The sequence below is a fragment of the Photinus pyralis genome, unplaced genomic scaffold (genome assembly GCF_008802855.1).
Source record: "Photinus pyralis isolate 1611_PpyrPB1 unplaced genomic scaffold, Ppyr1.3 Ppyr1.4_LG7, whole genome shotgun sequence".
Taxonomy (NCBI): Eukaryota; Metazoa; Arthropoda; class Insecta; order Coleoptera; family Lampyridae; genus Photinus; species Photinus pyralis.
In genome coordinates, this window is record NW_022170738.1 from 15,378,591 (window position 1) to 15,395,530 (window position 16,940).

Here is a 16,940-nt window from a genome sequence, read left to right on the forward strand (position 1 = left end):
TCTGTTGTATATATGTAGTTCTCCCTCTCATTTTCTGTCCCAACCACTTCCATTCCCCTTCCTACCTTTTCATTTCATTCCGCCCAGCAGCCCTATTCCCTTATCTCTTTTTTATCCCTGTTGATATACCGCCTTTTTCTCTTCGGCTTATGTTATCCCTCTTCGCAAATTGGTTCTTCATATCTATTCACTAGGTATCCTATTCTTTATTAACGAGCTCCTAGTGAGTTGTGTTGTCTGTCCGTCGGTCCGTTAGCACGATATCTTGAAAACGAGTGGACCGATTACGATGAAATTTTGCAGGTAGATCCCTTATCAAATTTGTAGATAGGAATTCGGTGAATCAGCCATTTAGCCCAAAAAATAAGAAATACTCTAAGGAACACGCACCGTTGGCATCGGTGATCTCAACACTAATTCCTCTCACTATTATTACTAAAAGATGTCAATAACGAAATGAAAAATGACAAATTTAAATAAAAGGGCCAAGTTCCCGCCAATTGGGAATTTGTGTGATTCGCCCCTGAATGGTGTTTAGCTTTACCGCATACACTTTAGATTTCAAATAACCCCAAAGAAGAAGTCCTAAGTCAAATCGCAAGATCTTGTAGGGCAGTTGACATCAATTTTTCCGAAGATCATGCGTCCACGTAACTCTCGCACTACTGCGGACCGGACCACACGAGGCTGTTACATCCTCCACAGACGCTGTGGTACAGAATTTCTGCACAATTTTACCAACTGTGGTTTCAGTAGGCCGGTTATGTTGACCGAAATAATCACGTAAGGCTTGAAACCTTCTTTTTTTGAACGCCCATTTTTACATTTCCACATATTTAAAGCGTCACTCAACGGTGTAACGCTCCATATTTCATTTGCCAAAGTTTATAGAAACCAAATGTGACCAAGGAAGCAAAGGAACATGATAAGAGTGGACCTAGCTAACACTTTTAGTTTGTACACTTGACTTTTGACACTCTGTAATAAGTATTAAAACTGCCTCTTTCTGATATCACGCGCCAATATGAAGCTTTTTATGATCTAAGCTTGAAATTATGCCGACCTTCTGACTTGTAACTAAATGCCACTAGACAAAACTACCGAATATGAGCTAAATTATCACTATCGTGTCACCCCGGCATCCGGATCCCATAAAAAAGCAATGCTCTTTTGAAATGAAATACGCAGCGAGGACAAACTTCATTTCTAACACGGTTTAAAAACCTTACCGTACAATACCGTACTCGAATTCTCTGGGGGATGGGACGGCAAGAAATATTCCGAGGCGACTAGGTAGGTATTCCCGGGGCGAATGTTCTGGATACAAATTTTATTGTAGGCGCTCTTTCTGCGCCAACTCCAAATTTTAGTTGCTCGCTCGTTAGTTACAAGGGAATGAATCCAACCCGACCTCTCACACTTAATTCCTCTATATATCACCATAGTTCTAAAGATCAACGGTAAGTACCACAATAAAACGTACATAGATAAAATTTGATATGTTTAATTTGGTGATTTTCTTTTTTGGATTGATGAACCCTTAACTAAGCACAATTGTATTTCTTCTAGCGTTTTGTTTTTCGTTTCAATTACATAGATAACGCTAAGAATTAACGCAGTGAGACAAGCTAGTGATAAAACGTAAAACGAATAATGAATGCCAAAGTTATCGGCAATGAGTTGGAATATTTTGGACACGATTGCCCCATTTATTACCGAAACTACGTCGGCAAGTCCTAAGGCAATAGCTTTTATATTAGTTGGAAATAACTCTCCAAGATACGTTGTTTGTGCAAGCTCCAAACCGAGTGTATAAAAAGTGTTGTATAGAACCAAAGAGGTGAGTGGTAACCACCTGAGGTGCGTGATATAGGAAGCAACTGCGTCTTTAAGAAGAAAGTATGTTCCCATTAACCCTAAAGTTACCCCACATACTGCTATTGATGCTATTACTAATGGCCTACGACCAAGTCTGTCAATTACTAAAATGCCAATCATGGCCGCACACACTTCGACTCCAATAAAAATCACTACCGATGTGTACTCACTTAAGTCTCCGTCCGCTAACCGAAATATATCAAGCGTATAAAACCCTATAGGATTTTTCCCACTGAATTTTCGAGCAAAGTTTATGATTAAATAGATCACTACCGCACGTCTATTACTTTTTATCGTAACAAGATCCGTAAATTTGGCTTTGGACTCGGATTCCTGTCTAGTAACAGCCTTAACCATCTCGTCCAATTCTTCAGCAACACTTTCGGCATTTCGAAAGATTTTCAAGCTCGTCTCCGCGGCAGTTTTGTTTCCTTTTTTGATATAGTAATATGGAGATTCAGGCATCCAAACGAACGATAAAAAATGTAAGAGTGGCACGCAGGCACATGCAAGCGATGATTCAAATATTGTATAATGAAATCCCAAAACGTTGATAAATAACGCGCCCAATATTGAGAACAGTCCCATTGACGCTGTCAGAATACCCCTAACTTCGGAATCGGAAATTTCGCCTAGATACATCGGTAAAGCGGTGTATAGGCCGCCTTCCACGCTTCCGATAATGAACCTCAACACCGATATCACAACGCCACTTTTCGAAAATGCCAACCACACAAACGCCCCGAAGGTTACCGGTGCCATGATTAGCACGGTAATTTTTCTTCCAATTCTGTCCACGGCGAGCATGGTCAGAAGAGCTCCAGGAATTGCTCCAATAAGCGGCATTATTGCGCACCAAGAGCCTTCATCGCTAGTCATGGAGATATCTGGATAAGTTCCGTTTAAAATTTCTGGTAGATATGGAGACGTCCAGCCTAAGTTTATTCCTGAACTCATTACAGCTATACAACCTGAGAAGCATAGGTTAAAATACCATGTAGGTACTTACCACTAGTCTTACCTGCAAGAGTGGCCATGTATTGGTACAAATACCTTTTGTTATAATACGAATGGCAATACATCGCTCTTAAAAATCTCTAGTAACACTAATTACAGCGGTTAGATTTAAGGATATTTGTACAATTTATCTGGGTAATCACGTTAGTTAAACGCTTTACTGTTTGTACGCTGTTGATAACAAGTAATGCCATAACTTACGGGATTTATCTACGTTTCTTGAATTTTTTAAGGTTTATATGTATTTAGAGTGCCATCTTATCAATGGGCTACGATTGCTGTTCACGGAATGTTCAAAGTTTTTAAGTTATTACTATAAATAAGTTCGGTTAAAAAAGAAGAATTTATTTCCGTTATTCCTTAAGAACCCAATAAAGTTTATTAATCGAAATGATTTCAGTCGCCAGCCACTACTATTGCCCATGTTCGAGGCAAAGCACGGATATCAAATAGAAAGAATTCCTCATCTTTCGAAGCGATCCATTCATCTAGTCATCTTTCGACATCCTCAAAAGATCTAAAGCGCTGCTCAAAAAATCCATGAGCCATTGACAGAGCAAATGACAATCGGAAGGGACAAGATCCCGTGCATAAGCCGTATGGGGTAAGTGTTTCAAGACTTCCACATTTACAGAAATGTTATAGCGTAGTAAAAATGCATAACTTAGTGTTTTGGTATTTTATTTAATCGTAAGGAAACTAAAAGGTAATAAGCAATATAAAGTTACAATCGCGATTAAAATGCAATATTATTTCAGATCTAAATTAAGATTTATGCTGCAGTACGTGTGTAGATTCGGGATGTGCCAATTGAAGCGGGTCATTATAATTAAAATAAGAGCAAGGAGTTAAATACTATCGTTATCGAATGTCAAATGCGAAAAAACGTGATAAATCTGAGTTAAGTACTTGTAAAATCCATCGTTGTAAGATAAAGCATTTGTCATATTTTACAAGGGCGGTACCTATAAATATGAGTGGGAAAGCAGCTTTCGTTAATCGCCGTTACGCAGTGCCAAATCTGCACCGGTCGTTTTCGCAAAGCCAATCGGTCCATTGGATGAACTCCGAAAAAATAGATACAAATAGAAAGAGCCACCGTCAAGCTGCATTTCCGAGAAAGAAAGAGAAAAAGTTGAAAATCTCTACGGCGTAACTCAAGGAGAATTTTATAATCGGTCCGTGTAGAGCGCAGCTCGACAGTAAATTTCAATTCCAAATCAAAGAAACGATCTCTGCGAGAAGTCTATAATTAGTCCATGGCAGAGCACAGCTAGAGGTAAGATAATTTCAATTCTGATTGAAAGCCGTGACCACAACGCATCTAAAACTCCTGGGGAAGTTAAGCAGGCTCATTAGATGTGAAACAACGTCAGTGTAAATTCCGTGGGCCAGCAGGAGTCACGTTTCTCGGTTATGGATTATGGATAAGTATAATTAACCGTAGTTAGTTGAATGGGTTACAAAAAATTGGAATTTTGATACCTTCCCGTATTTTTAAGACGTATGAGAACGACCTAATTAATTGAAAATAATTTTAATTTTTGAGCTTTATCGCAAGGACACACCGTCTAGCTGGTAAAATCGTCGTTCAGCCCATGCCATAGCCGATTTTTATATAAGGTAAGTGCTTAATTTAGAGGGGATCATTTTGCCATTTTTGCTTGTAGTAAGTATGTTAAGTTATTTAGCTTTTTTTGTGTTTAACTGTATTTGTTTTCGCCCTTTTTCATCTTTGCACGATTTGTAAGTATTATAGTTTTGAGCCGTCCACCGCTTGGCCTTTAGAACATCTGGAAGCGCAGTTCTCTGCAACATCGAAATTTCCTTCTTTGAACCGACGAAACCTATCGCAGCCTGATTTATGGAAGAATCATAAAAATTCCAGGAATTTTGAGCTAAAGAATCCGCAGAAATATACCCTGAAGTCTAACAAAACAAAGGAATCGAATAAACCCGCTCTTTATTACAGCTTCCGACATGAAGAGGTGGGCCATATTAACATCTGAGGATACTGATACAATAGAAAATTGTCCTAGGGAAAATCTAGTGTAGGGGAGGATTGATAATTTATCATCATCATTTTCTCAACACACTAGAAACTCCCTACTGACAGAACGCTTCCACTAAGATCATAGACTAGAAAAAATTAAATGCACCCAATCAACAGACTATTGTATTAACCAGTGTTAATAATTTTGTAAAGAGAGAGAACACGGAAAGGGAATTAAATCCTCCCAAAAAGGACTTATTGACCTCCTCGGTCAGAATCCGACGAATTTTGTCGGTTAAGCATAGTTTAAAGGATCCTCTGTAAACAGGAAGCCAAAGGTTTATCTTACTACGTGAATATTCTATGCAGAATCCTATGCTTTGGTTAGGTTTTTGTTCCAAACTAAGCTAAACGAAAGTTTTCCGAGGTTTGCTAAATTGAGTATGTTAAGTCGTTATACGTAGGTACCCCAAATGCGAAATGAATAAATTGATCAAAAAGAGCTTTTATGTACTTTTCCAATTTAAAAGGGATATAATATGTACGTGATTTTCAGCTAATTTTGTTGATTTTCCGTTCCATTTCTACTCACAAAACGTTAAAACATCAATGCTAGATTTATTATTAATTTTGTTTAAAGCCAAGGAAATCGACGTGAATTGTGTGGGTTACATTATTTATCCTACGCTATTGTGGCACATAATAATTTATAGAATTAATTTAGGTTACCTACCGTCCTTTATGTCTTATACGAAATCCCGTTATTTTATTACAAAGATAAGGAAGGAATAAAGTGAGGACATTTATCTGGATATAAATGGATTCTCGATTGCAGACAGTATAAAGGATGAATCGATGACTGTTTCCAAAATCCCGTTAAAATTCTACAAAATGTACATGGAAAAAACTACTTCGAGAGGAAAACCCTTTTCAAGAGCCTGAAAATGCGATGCTTATTTCGATTCGATGTTCGATATAAGAAAATAGCTCTCGTTGAGTTATAGCACGGAATGATTTTAATCTCAAATTAAACCTTAAAAATGTGCACAGTGGCAATCGTATATTATTTTAAAGACTTTCCGTGATTTAAACCGCACCGCAATGTAGACACGAAACTAATATACCATTTTCACGTCAGTAAAAAATGTATTAATGCCACTGGAGACTCATTCCACCCTCATGAAGTTGCAAAGAACAATCCCAATCCATTTTCCCAAATTAGGAAAAGTGCTATTGACCCGAAATTTTATTTGTAAAAAGTTCATTAGGGTTTATGTTCTACAAAATGTCCCTATTCACTCTTCTCCTAACTCTTCGTCTCTTTTTACTGGAAAGTGCTACCGATGTTTAATTTAAAATTGAAACATTCCGTATAGTTTTATAATTATACACGAGAAAATTTGTCCACTCGCATGTTTGTCCATCTGCCCATGCATTCGGTTACCTTCTAATAGTCTAAAAGTAAATCACAGTAATCGTTTTATTAATAATTTTTGTTAACGTACACATAATTTGGACTAAAATTGGCATAAGTGACTTAAACCGAACAGCTTTGAATACTTTGAGTTAGCTATACTAAAACATGTACCCTAGGTTTGTGTATGTTTGCACGGGAAATATTATATGCCTTAAGGAGTTAGGTATACAAGTCCAAGATATTAATTAAGGATTTTAAAAAATGACAGCGTCTCATTGATTGGCACTTTTGCCAGAGATCCCGCTCTAGGCCAGTTGGAATTCGATTTTTCCAGAACTTTGATCCGAGGAAAAAGATCCAAAGATACCTATCGTTATGTCTCCCTTGCATGCCTAGGTAGATTTGTTTATACAAAAATTTTAATTAATTTCAGAAACACAAATATTGCTAATAAGGTAGTGTTCCAAGTTTCAATCTTTATTAAATACCAGCTTGGCAAAACTTTTTATAAATCAAACAAAATAAAACTTCTATTTTTTAAAATCGAGGTCATTCACTTCTCACTTCACTCCTAATTCTCCCGGTTATTTCCACCTACGTACAGTTCCATGCGTTCTACGTCCTCTTCTTCGTCTCCGCATATTCTACATTTTCTTTCTTCTTCTTTTGTCCATTGTTCTTTCCATCTCTCTTCATTTCCGCAATTGTTCTTTCTTCCGACAAATACTTTACTCCCTTATTTGAGCTTTTTCTATATCTGTTGTATTTATAATAATAATAATAATAATAATAATGTTTATTCCCACAAAAACAACTAATAGGAAAACAAAAATAAAATAAATAAAGAAAATAAGAATAATGTGGGAAAGGACTGCATTCAGTGTAGCAATACCCTGATCTTCCATGCAGCCCTGTCAAGCCCTGTATTTGGAGACCCCTTTTTGCCAGCTTTTCCATCTTTTCTCCTACTCCTCTTCTCTTTTCGACTTCAGCCCGTCCGTATTTATTTCTTTCGTAATATTTTCCTCTTAGTTTTTCCCACATTCCCTTTGCGTTCATCCTCGTTGTCAGGAATTCATTCACCAATTCATTTTCTGTATCGCTCCTTTCCACGAATCCGCCCTGCGTCCCGGCGACGCTATCCTTATCTTTTCTGTTTTTGTTTCAATTTGGTGTTTTCCGTTTAACTTTAATACCCATTTTAATATCTTCTTTGTACTTCTTCCAGTTCCTCTTATTCCTTCCACCTCCATAACTCCGTTCTGTACATGAGCACCCCCTCTCCTTCTTCATCCCAGTTTGTATGGTAGAAGGAGCTTTCAAATTTTTCACATTTAAGCCGAAACTGTAGTAGCCGTTGGAATTCAGTACTTGATGGCGGTTTCTCCAAATGTAAGTTCGGCCAATGCCTTCAGAAGAGCTTCTTCAGCATGTCTAATTTGATTTCTCTAGGTTTTAGCTAGTGCTCGTGCCTCAAAAACTAGTTTATATAGCTACTTAGTGTATGTGTAAATTAATATCGTGAAAGATAGTAAAGGCTGATATCATTTAATTATAGCTTAAGGGTTTTAAGAAATGATTACCGTTTCTTCTCCTTTGGGATTGTAGAAGCGAGCGAAAAGAGATACTTTTCCTAATAACCATCTGGATACTTACTGAGAAAGTACTTACTGCAATTATTTCACTATCTAATCAATTTTACCCTTGCGGTTAAACGAATTGGTACTTTGCCGTATTTTCTTTCGATTTACTTCACTATTAAATTAACTACAACTTGAGTAAAGTTTCTACAGCGTAGTAGATACTATACAAACTCATAGAGTCTTACATTAGCCTTCAGCGTTGCTTTTTAATAAGTGCCTCGAGAAAATGTTAAACGAAAACTTACGTTGCCTTCAATAAGAAAATGATGAATTACAGAAACACTCGCACAGGATGTGTAACGAACATAGTGCTCTCTAGAGGTTACAACTTCCTGAGCTTAGTTGATTAAGAAAAAATATAACCCTCGTATTCCGGTAATCTGGTATGCTGTAGGAAGCGATAAGAGTCGAAACTCAAATTGTAAAATCTTTGATTGACATAGAAAAATCCCTTAATCTTCCCGAAAAGGATATGGGCCAACGTTCATTAGCTCTTATCTTCCCACGGGCACTAAACGTAATGCTGCAAAATGTAATGACAATTTTTTTTCCAATTCAAAGAGATTTATCTCTTACTACTAAGCGTCTTATCTTGAAATAACTACAGCTAATTAGGTTCTATTGTTAGTGTGTTACATGAGGGTAAAATAATTAAAGGATTAACTATACGTTTAGAGCATTAATGTAGGATGTAATAGCACGTGTTTGCACAGGAGCTTAAGGAATGTCATGAACAAACTTCAGAATCCACCACCGTCTTCGTGCTTTCGCTCAGAGTGATTTTCGCCGGTCCTCCGTTGTTGACCTACGCCCCGGCTTAACGAAATGCAATGTAATTATAACTGTTCATAATTCCTTATGCTATTTGTCTTTGTTATTCTTGCTTAAATAAGTAATTCATTTAGTGAAGATGTTTACATTCACTACCATTTATTCGTTTCATAGAAATTTTCCTCTGTTTCTCACGTGTTGTTTCTTAATTTGCAGTATTTTAGGTATCAATTAATGTTGGAATTAAAACCCCTGTTATGTAGCCACGCTCTGGATTAAAAAATAACGAAGATATTAAAGGAGAGCTTATACAAGGTGCAAAAAAGTAAGTATATCAATAAAATAGCAGGTAATGACTAAATGATGCATTTTTCAAATAAACCAAAGGTCCTAAATCTTTCATTTCCCTATAAAAGCTTTTCTTATGCCATAATGGAAACTACCTGCTTAACTGCGGTTTTTAGGAATGGCGTAAAAAATTCCAAAATTGCTACGCCTGGGGGAAAAAAGGATTCACCCATACAAAATATTGTAACTAGGTGTTTTTCAACGTAAAAATAACGAATGTAAGATTAGTTTTTGAAAAAAACTACAATTCTCCACGAATCACCAAAATCAAGACAAGAATGGTCAGAATTAAATGAAATTTGGTAAGTTCAATATTTACGTATCTAACAGACAAAACTTTGTGGGGGTCAGAATTGTTTTCCACCCCTGACGCCTTAGAGGTTTGCCATATTGCGTTCTATTAATATTACAAATTTAAAATAAAGACTATGGCCTAAGATAACATAAACAACAAAAACAAAGTAGACATATTTTCGGGGTGAACTAGATAAAATAATAAATAAATTGAAAAAAAAATATTTTAATGGTAAAAAATGGTCTTTCAAGCTTTACTAAGCTACTGCTTAGTCTAAGCAGTCAGTCAATCATATTTACTTGAAGTAATTCCAACGACTGTAATATTTAAAAAACATTGAAGATTTTCAACAGTTTTCCTTTGAGGCTTTAAACTTAAAAGTTGCGAAATATTTGATAGTCTAAGATGTTTTAAAGGTTTCAAGTTTTACCAATTTTCAGACTTTACAATTTCAAATCCCAAATGTCACATTTGCAAAATAACACAACGTCAGGTTTTAAAACATTAATAAATCATTAATCTAACACAGCTGACGCGCTGAATGGGTTCCAAAGTATGAACGCTTAGAGAAAATGTTGTCCATAATGTTTAACTATTTATATCGATTTAACACTTAAGAGATGTAAAAGAGACCAAGTTTCAAGGGTGTAAGAATTCAGTAAATCCTAAAAAGGTCCTAAAACACTGAAATTTAAAATATAAGATTGAGGAATTATGACATTTTAAAAATATAGTATACAAAGAGAAGACTTTAGGGGCACAACGCTTAAAAGACCAATTATACACGTGTTTCTTATAGTATTTTTTATTACACCTGAAATATAATTTAAAAATAAAAGAAATGAAATAAAATCATATTGACTCCAATACATGACTAAAGTGGGCTGTTAGGTGGGCTGTTTATTCTTAATTCCATGATTGCGATGACAAGATCCCTTAACGTTTGTTTATAAAACTCAGTATCTTGGTAAATAAAATGACGGATGAAAAAGATAGTAAACCGTCTATTCAATAGTTTGTTGCAAAAGCATAATAAAAATTGGCAAGTGCAAAATCCAAATCCAGTAAAGCCCATTATAAAGAATATGAAACGTTGTTTTCGTGGATGAATTGGAAGCAGCGTACCATTGAACAAGTAATTACTTATTCAATGATCTTACGAACAAAGTCTCAAATGCATCAGTAATGCCGACATATGTGACGGAAATGTCAAAGGTATTTAAATCTTCTATCGTTTGGTGCATTCATTGAAAAGAAATCTTTTGCATTTACAGAAAGCGACCCAAGAAGGTTTTTTAGTTCAGCCCCAGATGACAGTCCCATAAATCATATTTGAAGTAACATTACTTAGCAAACTTTAAAGCACTTGTGTTTTAAGGGCCCGATTTCGCACGCGTTTGGAGTGTTCAAAACGGAGATTTTGATTTAGGTATAATTAAAAAAATTAAACAAAAGGCGAGGTAAGGTTTCGCATTCTAATTCTGGAACAACTTGGATTACTAATTTTGAGTACAGGTATTAGTCCAATTTTTTTAAATACAAAAATACTATACCGAACTACATACAAAGCAAAATTTAGTTTAAGAAATCTGAACAGGTGGAAACATGTGTTCGAATCTTAAATTGAAGAATCCCTCGAACATGTTCCACCTGATACTATACGCCTATTAAATTGCCGCACTGGGGTTAACCAACGCCTCCACTTCTCTTACGCAGATTTACCCACTAACAGACCTAAATCTGCGAATTTGTGCCGCATTTGTCGGCCTCGATTGAAACACATTCGAAAATTTAAAAAAGGTAAATCGCACCCAGTGCGAATATTTCCACTCCAAATTTAGTTAACCGTAATGCTTCAGAGTTCCCTTAGGGTGCAATAGGTATTTATTTTACACGTTAACGCCACCATTTAAATTTTACGTATATATCCAATGGATACAAGATACAACGCTTCTACTAATTGAAATGTACAAAATAAAGCTCGCATTGAATACCTAACGCAAAAACAGACCATTTTCCAAGCGCCATTCAGTGGCACTTCCATAATTTGCAGTGCATTTGCTAATTGCACTTTACCCTCGAAACACACAAATAAGTTTATCGAATGTTAATAAACGAAAAAAAAAACAATAAGGCCGTATATATGGTTAGTGTGTACGTAAATGGAATGTAAAAACTTGAACAGTTTGAGATATTTAGAGCTCCTAAAGGAATCAAAGTTATTAAATTGCTAACGTCTGCTTTGAAGTTCTAAGGGCACTACTGAGTGCAATTACCGGAATCATTCTGTACTCCTTAAACTGCGCTAAGGTTCTGTTGGACAATTTCGCTTCTAATGTTTAGGTTTTCTATTAAAAAAATTGAGGGCAATTTAGCAATCCTTATGTGATCTCATGCTTGAGAAGTGTGTATAATTTATCTACCAAATTGCTATTATCAGTTGAACCTTAGTGTAAAGAATAGAATACACTATGGTTGAACATAATTTTTTTATTAATTTCTATATTGTAATGCGCCTGAATGGCCCATTTATTTAAAAATTCAATCCAAATGGATTAATTTATGAATACAATATTTTGGTTAACATAATTGCACATTTCCATCGATCTCCATTATTAACGAAAATGAATCTGACCTATGTAACATTATACCTACACGGTAAAAGGTAAAGTTTCTCTATTAATTTAGTAACTCAAAAGTCTTTTACTTTGCTTAATTTTCTTGCGTGCCGCATTGTAAGTGGAGTTAGCCCGGTCGTTCTCACTAACTAGACCTTTAATTACCTTGATTGTGGCAAAGATCAAACGCCTCGTGTTTTCTTACAAGGTTAAAAATACCTGAAAAGCCTAGATAACCTGAAGGGTTTCAATCTCGGTTTCAATGTAATTTACTTGCTATTAGCTAATAAATAGAATAACTTTATATCCTAATAATAAGCATGCATATGTAGGTACGTAGTTAATTTTCAGTTCGCTCTGTACTACATTGTTTACGAACAACTGACGTAATTTAGAAGTAATGATTTAAAAGCCATCCCAACCAGTCGTCTTTTCCGCATAATTCATGCCTTATCAAGAGCACTTTTCAGTCGAAAATCGATCCAATATAAATGGGTAAATTACACCGAAAAAAAAAACTAATCAAATGCCTTAAATTTCTGAAATTGCAGCAGAATGTCAATATCGCCGATTACATCCATTTCGCGTATTCAACGTTGGATGCTTCCGCATCTGTCAGAATTTCCTTCTAATTTCGAGATTATCAAATTTAGCTTACTAGTTGTCATGATATATCTCACTTTGCGTTGATTGAAATCGAAGAAGGACGGCGTCTGATGGCGTCGGTGACGATATATTTGTTATGGTGGAACCGGCGGAAATTGTGACCATAATCGAATTATTACGCTCTTCGTATTAACATTTACCGCAGTAGCAATGATATTAACGTTTCAATATGTACCTTTTAAGTAACGTTTTTCGTGATCTATCACGGATTCGCTCATAAAATTTCGAAGAGAAAAATTTTATAGAATTGACGCTTTTATAGAAACGAAATTAAGTTTACCATGGGCCCTGAAAGCTTTTAATTTAAAATACATAATCCAATCTTCCTTTAAAAAGATTACGTCGAATTCTGGAGGTGAGGATTTAATTGTCATCTACTTAGGTAGATTTCTTTTTATAAATAGGTCTCAGTTCCTTCAAGTAGCGGTTATTAAATTTTACGAAGATGGAAACTGCGTCGAATACTTCACGTCAGTTCATTTCCTCTGCCATTTCGTACTAGTCACAATACTCGTAATATACGTGTATATGGCAAGAGTATCGGAAATGCGCAATGGGAAATGTTATATACATCACACAATAAATTTCCTACTGCGTTTTATAGTGAGATGTCAATTTCCTTTCGTTGGTCGCGCGATATAGTCATCTGGGAAAATTGGCACTAGATTCGCTGTGCTGATGCAACGTAACTATACCATCGAGCAGTGGCGGATTTAAATTTTTTGCGCCCCTAGGCACACCGAAAGATATGCGCCCCAAAATAATCTTTAAATTGCAATAAATTTTAAGATGGTAATAAAAATCAAATTATAACTTGAAATTTTTAAAACTAATATTAAAAGAAATACAGTATACGTAAGATTAAGTTTTCACACACGTCAAAACTTGCATTGTCGATTATCGTTCTTACAGTTTGTTTAAACTATATCTACCAATCCAATTTAATTCATAATTTTCATTAAAGATTTTTTCCATTTGTATAGGGGACTTATTTTAAAACTTAAAATGTTACCTAAAATAAATATAGTGCAAAAAATGCCGCTCTATAAAGCTGCCGCCCCTAGGCACGTGCCTAGTGTGTCTGTATGTAAATCCGCCACTGCCATCGAGTTTTACAAAATCATTCTAAATCAGTAGAACCAATGCGCTTTACTGGAACTTTCGATGTTTTGATCATTTTTGCTAATTTTGTAATTTATTATTTACATGTACTGCGAACTCGGCTCGATGTACTCAGGATTGGGTAATAAGCAAGCTTGAAGTCTTTAAATTCGTATAGAATGCCGATTAACGACCCTAAATCATCTGCAATTGGTAGTGCAGAAAGACAGTAGAAAATGCTTGCTTAGACGTGGCGGCCTAGGTTTATAATTCGCCATTTTGTGGTGATCATTAAATAAGTATGATTATCGTCATTTTTTCACAGACATAATTGACCATAAATTATCTACCAATACAACATAAATTTAAAACCTATTTTCTTAGACAAAATGACAATTAGGTAAAATGGCAAAGGACAAAATAAATATACATTTAGACAACAAAATCGCAACATCTTCACAAACAGAGCTAACAATCTAAGTCATTGAAACTATTGTTCAAAAATTCGTTTAGTGAGTAGAATGCTCGACGTTTTAAATATCCCTTTACACTAGCTTTGAATGATAGTGAATCAAAGTTTTTAGTTTTCGTGGGTAATGCATTATAAAACTTCATCCCATAATATGATACGCCATCCTTTGTTTTATTGAGCCTATGAAAAGTTATGTAAATGTGTTCTTTGTTCCTTGTGTTATAACTATGCAAATCCTGTTTTACAGTTTGTGAAACAATGTTCTCTTTAATATAGAGTAGGCATTGAAGTATATATGTACAAGGGAGTGTCAAGATACCTAGCTCAACAAAACCACTCCTACAGCACTCTCTGTACTTGAGATTTTTTAATATTCGGATACACTTCCGTTGTAAGACAAATAAAATATTTGCATGTTTCGAATGGCCCCATGCAAGAATTGCATATGATAAAATTGAATGAAAATGCCATAATAGGCTGTAATTACAGTTTCCATTGAAGCAACTCTTTTAAGATTCCTGATAACAAATATAGCTTTAGATAATTTAGCACTTTGAATAGCTACACGTCTGTTCCAAGTCAGATGTGGATCTAACGTTACTCCCAATATCCTAAAATCTGAATTTTGATTGATGATTTTTTGTTTCCTTAGCGTCAGTGTCATGGTTTGTGTCTTTGATGCATTTAAAGATAATCTGTTTGATTTTACCCATTTATCAACTCTTCCTATAGCTAACTTCATGCACTCATTGATTTCTTCTTCACTATCAAATTGTTTAATAAGAGAAGTATCATCAGCAAACATAATGTGGTCGGTGTATAGGTCACAATGGGGAAGATCTGCTACTGATTACTGTTGGGAGTAAACGCGCAGCGAGGTCAGTTCGCGCAGCGAGGTCAGTTCGATCCTTAGACTTTCTAAAAACTATTAAAGGTATTACTAGCCACTAAGGGTATAAATGGTTCTTCTACCTAAGAGCATCCAGAGCATTCTAGTCTTTAAAAGCCTTCATGTCGTTAATAGAAGTTCTTTTGAGTTTTTTTCTTTGCTTGAGCCTTCTTAAGACTCTTTAAGGGTTTTTAAAATATTAAGACCCGTGGTTAGGTCTCCACCGAGGATTTTCACGATTTTTGTGATATAAACGTCGCGCGAGCTTCCAGCAACGGGTGGACCCGTTGCATCTGCGACCTCACGCGTCGCGCTCTTATTGGTTGGAATTTCCAAAGCAGTACTGCCACTCGTAGGAAACAAATCTCAACCACGGTCCACGAGTCGGCCAACCACGCTTCGAGAAGTGTTTATAAAACGCTGGTTCAGCCGGATGACCCGTGACTGGGCCTCCACTGAGAGTTGACGCGATTGTTATGTTTTATAATCCGTGGTTGTCGTGTTTCGGTTTATAAGTTATAGTTCGTTAACAGACTTTTTGCAAGTTCTCAGTGCTGTGAAGATAAAATTGCACTTTTCTTGTTCGAAACACTCCCAAATATCACGTTTCAGATCCTAAAGTCAAGCAAGAATCTGCCGCCTCTGAAAAGTGACTCTTTTTTCTGATCTCAAACAACCCGACTCGGATACCCCAATAGGAATACCGCATTCCTGTCACGGTTTTTCGCACAACGGAACGAAACTTTTAGATCCGAAGAGATCACGATAACCGCGCTTTCTTTTCGCAATATGTTTCTTGGTATGAGTTGTTCTCGCCCGACATATTTTAGTTCAAGTTCGCTATTAAGCGGCACACGTGTGAATTTTCCAAAATATAAATTCGAAAAATTACTTTTCTAATTCTATAACGACCACCCTTGAGAGCTTCAATCATGTCTCGCGAAAATCAGATTGCTCGTTCCATACGATCATACGCACGAAGATCGGGTAATATGCTGGGGGGTAGTCCATACCATTCTCTCCACTCCATATGCCATACTCCCCAGTAAACACAAATAAGATTATCATTACATTATACGCACGAAAATCTCGTAATATACTCGGAGGTACCTCTTCCATAGCCAAGAGTATTAATGAGGATGCAAGATACAATTCAAACGAGTTGGGGTACATTAACGTACATTGAATTCTGAAGGAAGTATAATATTAGTTGGGGGATTTTTTCAAGATCTTTCCGATGCTTGCGTTGTACATTGATTCATTTGAGGCTCATGGAGTCTTTAAGGGTTTTTAACAGCTGGAAGAGCTTTTAATACCTTCTATAAGTCTCAGAGACTGAAAAAAAAAACTTTAAAAGTCTTCATGCGCCTCCAAAAGTTTTCAAGATGCTTCAAGAGACTCTAGAGACTTTGATCACCTTTAATTGGCGTTTAGAGTTTTTAAAGTTTGTATTAGATTTTAAGAGCTCGGAGCTTGAAACCCGAATGGAGTTGTGTTATTATTTGAAAAAACTGAGCACTTAGTCATAATTAGAGTAAATGTTTAAACCTTCAATGTGGACACTAATGTGTCAAATTAATGTCCATTTTTTCAAGGAAGGTCAGTGAATCAAACGTCTTTAAATTTAAACAACTATATTGAATAATTTATCTAAATATCAATTGTAATATCTAAACAGAAACAAAAAATGATACAAAACTGGTATATGACAAATTAAGCAAGACAAGGGTTTTATAGTTTATTCATTTTTTATTAGATTTTTACAGACGAGGGATCAACCTTACATCTTCTGGTCCTGTCACTTTGTAGTATTACAGAAACCAAAAGGGGAA

At 35.8% G+C, this 16,940-nt stretch overlaps 1 protein-coding gene across 1 annotated transcript; it reads right to left on the reverse strand.

Annotated features, from left to right (window-relative positions):
• Positions 1 to 1,503: 1,503 nt before the first annotated feature.
• LOC116175685 (facilitated trehalose transporter Tret1-like) lies at positions 1,504 to 2,972 on the reverse strand. The gene is made up of 2 exons (XM_031493923.1): positions 2,900 to 2,972; positions 1,504 to 2,849 (listed from the first exon to the last, which is right to left on the reverse strand). The coding sequence occupies exons 1-2, from the start codon at positions 2,958 to 2,960 to the stop codon at positions 1,504 to 1,506; spliced, it is 1,407 nt and encodes a 468-aa protein (XP_031349783.1). The 5' UTR covers positions 2,961 to 2,972.
• Positions 2,973 to 16,940: the final 13,968 nt, after the last annotated feature.

Excerpts from the sequence above, each read along its gene's own strand:
- LOC116175685 (XM_031493923.1), bottom strand. The coding sequence starts at position 2,960 with ATGTATTGCCATTCGTATTATAACAAAAGGTATTTGTACCAATACATG. Across the intron at positions 2,850-2,899 it reads ATACATGGCCACTCTTGCAG|GTTGTATAGCTGTAATGAGT; the intron begins GTAAGACTAGTG and ends TATGCTTCTCAG.